The sequence below is a fragment of the Antennarius striatus genome, chromosome 13, assembly GCF_040054535.1.
Source record: "Antennarius striatus isolate MH-2024 chromosome 13, ASM4005453v1, whole genome shotgun sequence".
Taxonomy (NCBI): Eukaryota; Metazoa; Chordata; class Actinopteri; order Lophiiformes; family Antennariidae; genus Antennarius; species Antennarius striatus.
The window spans coordinates 888,613-902,034 of NC_090788.1; the positions used below are offsets into that span (position 1 = coordinate 888,613).

General features: G+C 47.6%; 1 protein-coding gene across 7 annotated transcripts; it reads right to left on the minus strand.

Annotated features, from left to right (window-relative positions):
- Window positions 1–635: 635 nt before the first annotated feature.
- Window positions 636–12,005, minus strand: gtf2ird1 (GTF2I repeat domain containing 1). Of its 7 annotated transcripts, none has more exons than XM_068332174.1 (25): window positions 11,592–12,002; window positions 8,569–8,698; window positions 8,336–8,477; window positions 7,980–8,156; window positions 7,707–7,890; window positions 6,868–7,175; window positions 6,689–6,778; window positions 5,865–5,948; window positions 5,608–5,791; window positions 5,252–5,277; window positions 4,942–5,109; window positions 4,571–4,858; window positions 4,028–4,078; window positions 3,863–3,940; window positions 3,597–3,780; window positions 3,458–3,519; window positions 3,056–3,133; window positions 2,713–2,980; window positions 2,534–2,562; window positions 2,404–2,451; window positions 2,243–2,320; window positions 1,968–2,160; window positions 1,489–1,526; window positions 1,310–1,419; window positions 636–1,230 (listed from the first exon to the last, which is right to left on the minus strand). In XM_068332174.1, the coding sequence occupies exons 2-25, from the start codon at window positions 8,692–8,694 to the stop codon at window positions 1,162–1,164; spliced, it is 3,063 nt and encodes a 1,020-aa protein (XP_068188275.1). In that variant the 5' UTR covers window positions 8,695–8,698; window positions 11,592–12,002; the 3' UTR covers window positions 636–1,161. The 7 variants fall into 7 exon arrangements, with proteins under 7 accessions (XP_068188275.1, XP_068188273.1, XP_068188270.1 ...); XM_068332172.1 differs by having other exon boundaries at window positions 3,863–3,943; XM_068332169.1 differs by having other exon boundaries at window positions 3,863–4,078; window positions 11,592–12,003.
- Window positions 12,006–13,422: the final 1,417 nt, after the last annotated feature.

Genomic DNA, 13,422 nt, shown 5'->3' on the forward strand with positions numbered 1-13,422 from the left:
TGAAACTACATGAAAGAAAATGTTCTACACAAATATTATCTGAAAATTTCTGTTAAAAATTGTATGCCCCCTTTTTTTGTTATTCTTTATGGAGAAAATCTATCAAAAAAGTTCTAAAAGAAGAAACCAGAACTCACCTGTTTGAACTTTTCTTCAAACTCTTGAATGATGTCACTTCCTGTGAGTGGTGTCACTGACAGGAAGTGGACTGCATTTTCGCACAAGATTGCATTAGTATGACGGGGCGCAACGTCAAATTGATAGATAAATCATATTATAAGCAAAAAAGTTAATTTTAAAACAATTAAGACATTTCCTGTTAAGAGGAAAATATTTTTTGACCAATAGAATAAATGTGTGAAATTTGATGTTTTTTAAGTTTTACATGACCTGAAGGACAAGAAATGATCCAAGGTGACATGAAAAAATAATTTTTAACATTGAAAAGAAAAACTTAAAATATGATAATTGTATATTTAATATTTATCTCATGCTAACAAATAAACTTGAATCGATTGTTTCAGACACTGAAAACATCACTGACAGATTAATTATCTACCAGTTTTTAATCAGATGTGATTTTTGCCGTTTTGCTGTTGATGTGAACAGAATGAGATCAGACCAAAGGAGCAAGGCAACACATTTTATTCAAAGGCCTAATTGGCGTTAAGGTACAGCGTATTAAATATGGTTAGTCCAGCGCCATGGCGACGTCACAACCGTTCTTTACATTCAGGCTGGAGATATTTTTTTTTACAAGAGGCTGAATTTCGTCTGGATTCTCGCCGTCGTCCCGATTAAGACACTTTTAGCTGCTGCTTGACGTTCGCCTGTCGTTAGTAGCGTCTGTTAGCGGAGCCGTATTTTACATCCCTGCACATAATGTTATATTTCAATAAATATAATAAATAAAAAGTACAAATATTTGAATATGATGGAACCAGATTTTTTTTTTGTTTGTTTTTTTTTCTGTCAGTAACTCGTTGACTCGGCAGAACGTGATATTAGCGTCGTTAGCTTCCATGACGGGTTTCGCCCTCCGACGTTTTCATCCTGGTACATTCCGTGGTTCCGAGTCGCTACGATGGTTTAGTCTGTTAGTGTCGTGAGTCCCCTCGCTCCCCTCGGGTTCGTCCGACCGTCCATCCGACCGTCCGTCCGTCAGTAGTTGACCTTCCCGGGAACCTGGAAGTTGACGCCGCTGTAGTCCACCATGTACATCGGCCACTGCTGCTGACGGACAGGAACGCCATCGGTTACTCCGCCCCTTTGCTGCGTCATAACGAACGCCTAGCCGTCAAACACTCACCATCACTGGAATCTGATTGGTCGATATCCCCAGGTCGGAGGAGGCGGGGCCGCGGCTGCTCTCCTGGACTCTCTTGCGCTTCCGTCGGTTAGTGGAGGCGTTTGTTCCTACTGGAGACGCTGAGTCAGCTGACGGCGAGCAGCTGGATGGGGGGGACAGGACGAGGGGGCGGGGCTTACCTGTGTTACATGCCTGGCTGCAGATTTCCGCAAAAGGTCTGCAAGACACAAACACACCACGTCAGACAGCCTCTGATTGGTTGAAGGGTTCGTCCGAACCACGCCCTCGGATGTGCAAACATGGATGTGTTGCCATGGTAACAAAGAAACCTACCCCCCCGTACTTCAGAGGGGCGTAAACTTGTCAACAACCTCTGACCAATCAGAACTGGGACAGATGTTGAGACCGAGCAGAGTGCTAGCGCAAGATAACAGGTTAGCATTCTGCTATCAGATGACATGACAGGCTAACAGGCTAACATGTTAGCCAAAGCTGTCATCAACAGGTTATCATGTTAACTGTAGCCTCCTCCAAGAGTTAGCGTGTTAGCCGGAAGTGTTTTCCACAGGTTAGCGTGTTAGCTGTAGCTGTCTTCAACAATTTAACGCATTAACTGCAGTGTCTTTCACAGATTAGCATGTTAGCCGCGGCTACTCACTGCAGCTGGCTCTTGACGGTGAAGGTGACGTCGTTGGATGCTTGGAGGATCTTCTCCAGACATACGACGTCGTACGTGTTGGGGTTCCTGAAGGGGACGTCCTCTGGGAGCCCGCTGACCTCCACCGACTCCGGACTCCCCCGGATCAGTTTGTACGGGACGACGACGGAGCGGTCCAACCCCAGAGCCTCACCTGAGCGGATCGGGGAGTGCATGCTAACGTCGTTAGCTTCAAGGCTACGTCCCAGGACCGAATCAGTTCCGACCCGACTTACCGTACTTCTTGTTGAACAGCTCCTTCACCTGCTCCCGCAGGACGACCTTCTCCCCCATCCGATTGACGTCATCGTCGTCTGTCGGAGGAAGAGGAGGAGTTAGCCTTTCAAAATAAAATATGTCAAAATAAAGCTCTGGCAGGAAGCGGGTCGGTACCTACCGCTGATGGCGCCGTAGGCCTTCTTCAGCAAAGTGACGCGCCGCGGCGCTAATGGGACGGTTAGCAAACACGATTGTTAGCATGTGGACGAATCAGATCGCGGGAATATGAAGACGATGTCGGTTCTCACCTGGTTTTGGAATGAGTCCTTGAAAAGGCCTGGAAAGACAGGGAAGAAACATCAGGTGTGAGAAACAAGACATTGGGGGGCGGGGCAAACAGGAAAGGGGCAGGGCGAACAGGAAAGGGGCAGGGCGAACAGGAGGCACACAAACAAGGAAAAGGGCAGGACAAGGGGGCGTGTCCCACCTGGTGATGGTGAAGTTGATCTTGTCGGCGACGGCCAGGATCCGCTCCAGGTTCTGGGAGCCGAAGGTGCAGGGCTTCCTGAAGGGGATCCCGGGGGGGAGCCCCTGGATCAGCACCGAGTCGGGGTTGTTCTTGATCCTCTTGTAAGGCACTTGGACCGGGTACTTGATGCCCAGCGCTTCGCCGTACTTCCTGTTGAACAGGTCCTGCACCTGCTCGCGCAGCGTGTTAGCCAGGTCGATCCGCGACAGCTTGGACTCCAGACCCTCTGGAGAGAAACGGGGACCTCAGAACCTTCAGGGTTTTGGTTCCAGGGGGACCCATTTGAGGGACGGACGCCTACCTGAGAACCCGGGACGCTTCGACACGGCTGCTGAGTCATCCGGTACCGGAACCACCAGCGCGTCCTGGGGATCCAGCTCTAGAGAAGACATTAAAGGGTTAACATGCTAATGCTAGCGTCAGTGCTACCTGCACATGAGATGCTAGCTTCATTGTTGGATGCTGACGTGCTAACGTTAAATTTAGTGACATCTGTTTGTGTGCTAATATTAACATCAGTTCTGGCTGCTAATATGCTAATGTTAGCGTTAGCTATGGTTGCTGATGTGCTAACATTAACTTCACTTATGGCGAGCTAACGTTAACCTTGGTGCTAGCTGCTAACACGCTAACATTAATGTCACCGGTGGCTGTTAACATGAAGTTCGTTGCTAGCTACCGTGCTAGCGCTAGCGCTGCTCACCTGGGTCGCACACGGGCAGGGGGGGCATCTCCTGCTTCACCTGCTCCGCCAGGAGCTCCGGCCTGGAGGCGGAGCAAACGTTCAGACGACGTCTTTTAAGGATAGAAGACGAGCGACGCATCACTTCCTGTTAGCTCACCTCTTGATGACGAACTGGATGTGGCTGCTAGCCGCTAGGATCTTGCGTAGCTTATTGGCGCCGAAGCAGTTGGGCCTCCGCAGGGCGACGCCCTCCGGCAGGCCGGTGACGTAGAGGTCCTCCGGGTACATCTGGAACCGCGAGTACGGAACCTTCGCCGGTTCAGGAAGGCTCAGGGCTTCAGCTGAAGAAGAGGAGGAGGAGGAAGGTTGACAGGAAGCTCCACCCCCACAGACACCTTAAGCTCCGCCCCCCGGGTGCCTCACCATACTTAATGCTGAACAGACTCTCCACTTGTCTCCGCAGCTGAAGGATCATCTCACCGATGTCCTCCACCAGACTCCCTGCTGAGACAGCGGCATCATGGGAGTGGGCGGGGCGAGAGGAGGGGGAGGGAACAGGGGCGGGGCTTCCCACGGTGTCACTCCTACCTTCAGAGGATCTCCTGACGCTCTGGGCGGCGGCGGGCGACAGCGCCTCAGCTGCAGCGAAGAGGAAAGACAGAAGAAGAGTTTGAAGCGTTTACAAACAAACAAACAAACAAATAATAAATAATAACAACAATAATAAACAATTCTGGTGGTTGGAAGCCGTCACGCGTCTGCTTTATTTTACCGTCTATGACGCTAAAAAACGGCGCAGGAGACAGGAAGTGAAGGTGAAGCCGCTGCACTCACCTGACGTTTGTTTCCTTTTGAGGTCATTTGTGAAAACAAAAACAAACAAGGACAAATCACAAACAAAAACAAAAGTAAACAAAAGAAAACCTCTAGTCAGCTACGCGGCCAATCACAGACGAGGAGGAGGAGGAGTGGGCGTGGTCGGGTCTGGGGCTACTCGTTGAGGGGAGGGTTCGATAGTTGGGGGTGGGCGGGGCAAGGGGGAGTGGTTTCATACGCGGTAGCGCCTAAGGATGTGGGCGGAGCTAAAGAGGAGGAGGAAGAGGAGGGAAGTGACAGGAAGGGGGCGGTTACCTGCGTGGTTGTCCGTCGGGTGAGGGGGTGGAGCAGAGGGCGAGGTCGTAGCGGTGGTGGGGGGACACCCCGCAAGTGGTGCCGGCTCGGGCTCGCTGGGCTCCTCCCCTCCGGCGGTGGCGTCTGGGGTTGGAAACGTGTGGGCGTGGCCGGAGGAGGGCTGGAGCAGCTTTGTTAGCGCGGCGCTAACGTCGCCCGGAGCCGCCTCACCTGCGACCGTCACCTGGATGATGTCGCCGTCGGGGGGCTCGGTCTTGATCCGCTTCAGAGGGGCGTCGCCCGAAGGCCCTGGAGGAGAGGGGGGTGGGGAAACAGATCTGTCAGGGCGGGGTCGGTGTTCAAGAGGCGCGGACAGTTTAAAGGTACGGTACCGGCGTCGCAGTCGTCCAGTGGGCTCACGCAGGCGCTGGTCGACCTGCTGCTGTGGGCGTGGCCCGAGGGCTCGCCGGTGGGCGTGGCGCTCAGAACGTCGGGGAAGGTGTCGTCGGGGGCGGAGCCCAGGTCGTGCTTGCCCTCCTCCCTCGCCATCTTCCCGGCGGCTGGCAGAGAAACAAGAGAAGAAGAGAGAAGAATAAACGATGGATTAGAACCCACAACCCGTTACCACGGCGACGCAGCCAGAAGCAGCTGCTGGGAAACAATCAAACGCCGTCAGAGGAGACATCAGATGAAGGTTCTTACCGGTGAAAATCCTCTCGTCGAACATTCTGGAAGAGAAGAAGAAGAAAGATCAAAGTCAGGATGTAAACAAACAAACAAACTGACAAACAAACAACAACAACTCTAAACAAAAATAATCATCAATCAGTTGGAAACTAATCCATTTCCTCACTATTAATAAGATATTTCATGCTAGACTAACTGACCAATCAGGTCGCCTCTCTTAAGCCACGCCCCCCTGTGTTTTTTGAGACTTCCCATATTAACCAATTAGACACAGTTGGATCATGTGACCGCGATTAAAACCGAGCGGCAGCTAAATGAAGCATCTGGATCGTCTCCGTGGCGACAGGAGGCGAGACAGGCGACGGCGTTACCGTTTGACGATGAAGCGGATGCCGTGGCGCTCGTCCAGGATGCGCTTCAGCTTGGGGACGCCGTAGGTACACGGACGCTTGAACGGGATCTGGTCCGGGATCCCAATGATCTCCACCGCCCCCGGGTCGCACGCGATCTTCCTGTACGGGACCGGAACCATGTGGTCCAGCCCCAACGCCTCCGCTGGAGGGGGGAGGGAGTGGGATTAGATCCAGATTCAGATCCAGATCCGGTCCTGAGGATCAGGTCTTCCTACCGTATCGGCTGTTGAACAGGATCTGAACGCACTCCCTCAGCGTGTTGATGTCCTCCGTCTCCCGGATGAACGAATCCCATTTCTCTGCAACGAACATTCCGACAAAGTTTCTGTGAGGAAACGATCATCTGACGTCCCATTAGCTTAGCCGCTAACGGTTAACGGTTAGCATCGCTGAGTCTTTGTTCAATGAACAGGAGTTAATGAAAGGAATTTTAAAAAGTTAAGAGTTATAAATGTAATAGCATAATCTGATCTAGATTAGCATGATTTTACCTGGATTAGCATGATCTTATCCAGATTAGTATAATTAGATCTGGATTATCATGATTTGATCTGAATTAACATGATTTGCATGTATATTAGCATGATTTGATTTGGATTAGCACGATCTGACGTTGATTAGCATAATCTGATCTGGATTGGTATAATCTGATCTGGATTAGCATGATTTGAGCTGGATTATTATGATCTGATCCAGGTTAATGAATTCATCATTGGGATCAATAATCCCCGAATTTCCGTGTCACAATGATTCTGGATTGATTTCAGTCTGGATGAGTTAACGTTACCTAACAAACAAACCAGTTTGGACTGGATTTTTCTGGGTCTGTTTGTTCTGGATGAGATAATCCAGCTCCAACAAGCAGGAAGCTAAACTAACATTAGCATTAGCATCCATCTGACATCCTGGATCTAATTCCTCTTTAATCCGGGATTATAAATCGTTGATCCATTATTTTGTAGCAGTACTTTTTAACGGTTGCCATTGGTACCACAGTGCTGGGGGTGGGGCTCCTGACGCGGTGCGTTCACGGACTCACCGGACTTCTCGTGGACGATGGAGAACAGCAGCCTCTTGGAGATGTGGACCCCCGGTGGACTCTGACCCGGATCGCCCGCCAGGCGCTCCTCTGGAAACGAGAAAAACGGGGACGCGTTCAGTTCAGTTCCCTCTAGCATCAGGCTACTTGTTACCATAGCAACAGTCTGTCTGTCGTACCGCTGCTGGTGCCGTCCTTCCCGGCGGCGCTCTTGTCCGTCCAGGCCGACGCCCGCTCTTTGCCCAGGTGGAGGAGGGACATGGGCTTGAAGTCCAGCTTCCCGTCAGGATGCGGCTTGGACGACATTGGCATTCCATACAGGAAGCTAGACAGGACAGAGCTGCCGGAGGAGGCGGGGCTTGACGACGCCGCCACCTGGGAAGCGGTCTTCCCGGGGGCGTGGCCACTCGGTGTCACGGCGGTGGAAGAAGAGTTGTGATTGGTGTCGGCGCTGGTCTTCGGGTCGCGGGTTAAATCATCTGCTGGTCTGCAGAGAGTCACATGGGGGGTCAAAGGTCACAGCTCACTGACCCTCATCCTAGGTTTACTTGTAGCAATATTTAATAATACAGTAATAACACTAACACTAATAAAAATAATAAATAAAAAATTAAATCAATGAATATTAAATTAATTAAAAATTAATAAATAACTCATTACAATTAAATACATTATTATAATACAGTAAAAATATTAATAATAATTATTAGAAATAAAAATTTAAATAAATAAAAATTAAATGGATTAAAAAAATTTAATTAATTACAATCAAATAAATTATAATATAGTAACAATAATTTTAATTGTAATTTTTTTCAATTAATTAAAATTAAATAAATCAAACAACTTAAATAATTAACTCATATAATTAATTAAAATCAAATAATAATAATAATATAATAATAATAATAGTAATATTTAATGCAAAAGCCACGCCCCTCATTAGCATGTCTGTTAGCACTGGCGGATCTGCTTCCGGTTGGACCCCAGTTTGACCCCCCGGTGACCCCTGACCCACCGTTTGACGGTGAACTGGAGGCGGTGGCTCAGCTCCAGGATCTTCATCAGGGACTTGGTGTCGTACTCCGACGGCCTCTTCAGGGTCACGCCCTCAGGCAGCCCGTGGGCCACCACGCACCCGGGGTCCTTCAGGATCCACTCGTAAGGCACAGGGACCAGGCTGCTCTTCCCCACCGCCTCGCCTGCACAGCAGAGGGCGCCGGTCAGAGTGACCCTTCACAATAAAAGCTTGAAGACGGCTGAGTCGGGCACGGCGGCGGCGGCTCCTTACTGTAAAGCACGGTGAAGACCTCCTCCACCATCTTCCTCAGGACGAAGACGTTGGATTGGCTGTCGGGCGGGGCTCTGGGTTTGCCGTGCTCCGCCTCCTTACTCGCCTTTCCCAGGTCGCCGTCCTTCTCTTTGGTATGGGCGTTAGCGGTGGCGGCGTTCGGCACACACTGCGCACCTACAGCAGGACGAGAATGATCATAAGGCAGGTGGACAGAGTGACCAATCAGAATTGAGCATCGACACCTGGGGAGTAAAGGACACTTCCTAGACAGCGAACAGGAAGTCTGACAGGAAGTCTTCTAGACCAGATTAAAGCCGGTGAAGTTTCCGGGAGACGACAACGGCTGAACTTACGGCAAAACTTGTAGAAGTCCGTTTGGATCTCCCTCCTGGAGTTGAGGAAGCCCCGCCCCTTCTCGGTTCCCACGGCGATCACACTGTCCTCGTGGATGGTGACGCACGCCACCTCGGCGTTGAGCTTCGACATCGCCATGCACTGCAGGGGGAGGACACGGTTTACCGTTACAGGAAGTGGGGAGCGGTTAGGGGCGGGGCTACAGTTATGGGCGGGGCTCCGGCCGACGTACCACTGAGTCGAGAGCGGAGACCAGGCTGGTGAGAATCTCCTGTCGGGCCGACACCAGCGGCGCCAGCGGATCGCTACGGGAGTTGGTCCTGACGCCGTCGCAGACCAGCTTCCTCATCTGAGCCATGCCTCTGTGGAGTGACATCACAGATTAGCCCCGCCCCCTCTGCCGCCACCACGCGACACAGGTGAAGGACACGGGCCGCATTCAAATCAGAACCTCATCACACAGTTTGACTTAAAGCAAACGTTAGCCTCCATCCAGTGTCTGGACGAGACGGCCTCGGTTACCGTGGATACAGGAAGAGTCAATCGTGCGCTAGTCACCGCCGTAGCATTAGCATCTCAACGTCGCTAATTAGCTCTGATAGCTTTGGTGTTCTGGTTCATTAATGGAAGGATTTGGACAAAGATGATAATGAGAAACAGAAAAGGGCGGAGCTTCTCCTTTTCATTCTGGGCGTGGTCTTAACCCGGAAGACGGCGAGACGTTCAATGACCTCACGGAAAAACCAACGTCAGACATCAAAGTCGTCCGATCAAATACAAACAAATACTTCTGTTTTCGGTCGCCTTTAAAGTTTATCTACTCCTAAACGGTTGCCCCTAGCAACCACTCGTGTGTGTGTGTGTGTGTGTGTGTGTGTGTGTGTGTGTGTGTGTGTGTGTGTGTGTGTGTGTGTGTGTGTGTGTGTGTGTGTGTGTGTGGGCAGGGAGGGTTCCATTTCTCTACAGTGATGTCATATTTTACAGATTACATGAGTGGAGGTGCAGGGAGAGGTCGGGGGGGGGGGTTCTGACCCTAAATCCGTCGGGTGTCCGTCTTTGTCGGATGAGTGTCGTCGGCTGACGTCATCCGACCAGAGCCGGGACAAACCGACCTGGAGGAACGTTTGAAACTTTTCCAGAACGGCGGCGCATCCGGCGGGAGCGGGGAGGGAGGAGGCCGGGTGTCGTAAACACATCGGGAACAGGAACTGTTAATGCCAGGCGCCGCATCGTCATGGCAACCGAAGCCCGTCTCCTTGGAAACTAATCTCGGGGCATTTGAACAATGCGGCGCTGGCCTTTAATCTCTCCAGACACTGGGAACCATTATCCTCGCCTCCGGCGAGCCCAGACCAGCCGCTCCACGGAGGAGGGGGTGGGGCCGCGGGGATCAGCTGGTCCGAACAGGACGACGCCATTGGCCGGCTGAGTCGCCCTCCCCTGAGGCCACACTAAAACGGTAACCCTCCCTCCCCACATAAATGACGGCTGTCTGGAAATAGACGGTCTCTTTCCCTCACAGGAAGCGGCGATAAGCGAGGAGGCGGGGCCAGATCAGGATAACGCCCAATCGATAACGGATAACACGAGGAAGGGGGAACACTGGGAATTCTGGGAGCAGAGCAGCGCCAGAGCTCGGATCAGTCCCCAACTTCATTTGTCGTTAAAGAGTCATTTCCTCTCCCTGTGGGCGGAGCCTTCCTGAGCTGTAATCACAGGCTCCGCCCCTGATGTCACACACGGTTTGTTCTGGGCGCCGAACGGCGGCCATGAAGGTCCTGAAACGTGTCAGCGTTCCGCTGACGTTCCCTAAACTGATCCTGGATTTCAGACAAATTCATTTTTTGACACTTCTGTGAACCTTGACCTCTGACCCCATCCATCTACAAAAGGTCACGGAAATCTGTCTGGCGGTTTCTCCTCCATCCTGCTGGTGAATCGGAATATTTGAATGTCAACATCCGAAAATAAATTATAATCAAAAACACAGTTTAATTCTGTCTATTCGTCACCGAACGGAGGAAAATACATCCGTGTTTCAGGGATGTCAGGGTTAAAGGTCACCAAAGGAATGCTGGGAAAACACCTAATTGATGTGATTTGCTTTAAGGGACAATCAATAACGCCTGAAATAAGGAAACAGGGAGATTTCCAGAAAGCCGAAGGGTTTCTTCATCTTTATGTTCAGCGCATGTTTAATTGTTGTTATTTACATCAACAACAACAACATAACAGAAGCGAAATGATTTCATACTAATTCGTTAGAACGTCACTGATCGACCTGTTGAGATGAATTGTTTATCAAATATAGAAACATCTTATTTTATTTACATATTTTTTCTTTATTCTGTGAAGCTTTTTGTTTATTTTATCTCATGTATTTATTATTTTCCTTCCGATCCTTATACTGTATTTATGTGAACTATTACATCTTTATACAGTATCTTTGATCGGTTTATTATTATTTATCATTCCCGATTTGTATACTTACTACTGCTGTAAACAAGAATTTATCGATAGGTGATTAATAATAATAATAATAATAATAATTTTAATAATAATAATAAGATCTGACATCATAAACAAGTTTATTTATCTTTACATGAAGAGACACCCTTTAAACTTAAAAGCATCATAAATTAAAAATATTCAGTTTAACATCTTTACAATCTTTAATTTACGTCACGTTCGTCTGAGTTATCGATTATTTATTGGTTTGACGTGCTAACGCGAACAGATGCTAACAACATTAGCTCCAGTCTGCTCTGAATGGAGACAGATGCTAGTCCGGCTCTAGCTAAAGTTAGCCTAGCCTGCTAGCCCGTTAGCTAGCTGTGTTGTGTTAGCTCCCATTAGCTCCCATTAGCTCATCAGCTTATTAGCGGTGCTTTTAAACGAGGGAACAATTAGCGAGCAGCGCTTTAGACTAATGATAACCACTAGCTAACAGGCTAGCCGTTAGCAGGAGGCGTCGCTATAAAACAATGTAGCCGCTAACGAACAATAGCCTCCGTAATCAATGCTAATTAGCTGACGGTATCATAATGATGTGACGCTAGCGCGCTAATCTACTTTAAACTATGCTGCTGCGTTAGCTTCCTGTTAGCTACCTGGCTAGCGCTAGCCTTTCATCCCCACCCCCCCCGGCCGCAAATTAGGTTATAATCCGGAATTTCTGCTCGATCAGACACAAAAAAACAACAAAAGACGCGTCACGAAGGTGAACGGAGATTAAAAGAGACAGAAAAATCTCACCGTAATTAGCGATTAAATAGCCTCGTTGCAGCCGTCAATCCCGGAATAGGTTTATTCCCCGTTTTAATCCATCAGAAACGATCCCGGTGCACAATACCGCGGTACCGTCCGCTAAAACCTAATCCGGAACATCTCAGGTCCGATGGCAAGTCCGCTGTTTTCTGGATTTAGGGACAGTTTTGGTGTTTTCCCCCCTCACAGACTCGGGTGTCCCTTTCCCCTTTCTTTGTTCTGTAATCCAGTAAAATTGAAACTCATTCGCCTCCTGCTAATCCCAGCCCAACTCAACAGCAGCATCCATTGGCTGCGATTTACATACAGGATTAACCTCTGGAAAACCCCCCCGGCACCGGATTCACTCCCAAACCGGATCACCGGGACGCGTCCGTTCCAGAAAGACTTCATCACTTCAACATGTTAGTTTGTTCCAGATTATTTTTAGACCGGTGGAAGCAGCTGGTAGCGTCACGTGTGGCTGTAATCTGGAATATATGTGCTTTTATTGCAGCAAATCTGGAGTTGTGTCCAATTAATGTTTTACAAATATGCTTTAATATATCTAAAAAAAGACTGGAATAAAAGGTTTTAAAATATATTGTTGAAACTTTCCCTAGAATGTCAGAGTTTCCATTTGGGATTAGGATTATATATGGTTTAATAAATAGAACTGTCATTAAAATTTCTTTTCATCAAATCAGGACAAAGACAATTAATCTGGATTTGTCTTCCATTAATGTTTTATGAATATCTTTTTTATATATCTAAAAAAAATCTACTAAAATGTTTGAAAACATTTTGTTGAACTTTCCCTAGAATGTTCCAGTTTTCTTTGGGATTGGGATTATATCTGGTTTAATAAAGTAAGAAACGGTGACAATAATAATTGCCAATTTGTTAAATCACCATAATCTGTTTAGCTTCACTTACATTCAGAATTTCACAGCTGTACCGTTTATGTATGGCTGTAATCTGGAATATTTGTGGATTTATTACAACAGATCTGGAGTTGTGTCCTGTTAGTGTTTTATAAATATTATTTTAATTTATCCAAAAAAAAACTGGAAAGATTTGAAAAAAATCTTTATCCCTAGAATGTCCGGGTTTCCATTTGGGATTAAGATTATATTTGGTTTAATAACCTGACAAATTGTCACAATAACAAATGCAGACCCATTAAATCACTATAATCTGTTTAGTTTCACTTACATTTAATAATTTACGGCTAACAAAGCTTCTAATAAATCATCACATATTCAGATTATTTTCAGACTGTGTCCACACAGCTGGAAACAGCTGTTAAAATTGTATAACGTAATCCATGTGAGGTTGTAATCTGGAATAATTGTGGATGTATTACAACCCTTAGTTGGAAATACAGTATGTGTTGGTAAATTATTCCAAAAACAGAATTTATTAAAGTATTCTTTTTACACATCTAAAAACAACTGGAATAAAAGGGAAAAATATCTTTTTGAAACTTTTCTCAAGAATGTCCCAGTTTCTGTTTGGGATTAGGATTATATCTGGTTTCCTAAAGTGAGAAATGGTCACAATAATAAATGCAAACCCATGAAACACTTTAATCTGTTTAGTTTCACTTACATTTCAAATTATACGGCAAACGCTTCAAAAGACACTTTGAATAAATCATTGCATATTCAGATTATTTTTAGGATTTATCTAAAGTGTGTTTGCAGCGGCTGGAGTTCAGGAATAAATAAATCTAATCCAAATCCAGGACATGACTGTAATCTGATTAGTTTCACGAGTAAACATGAAAACACCCAATCTGTGATTTTAGCTCCTATAAATAATTAGAAATTCGGCGGCA

Bases quoted from the DNA above. Each gene is read 5' to 3' on its own strand.
- gtf2ird1 (XM_068332168.1), bottom strand. From the start codon at position 8,694: ATGGCTCAGATGAGGAAGCTGGTCTGCGACGGCGTCAGGACCAACTCC. The intron at 4,079-4,570 runs GTAACCGCCCCC...TCTTCGCTGCAG, and splicing joins CCCGACGGACAACCACGCAG to CTGAGGCGCTGTCGCCCGCC. The intron at 2,452-2,533 runs GTGAGAACCGAC...CCGTCCCATTAG, and splicing joins AGGACTCATTCCAAAACCAG to CGCCGCGGCGCGTCACTTTG.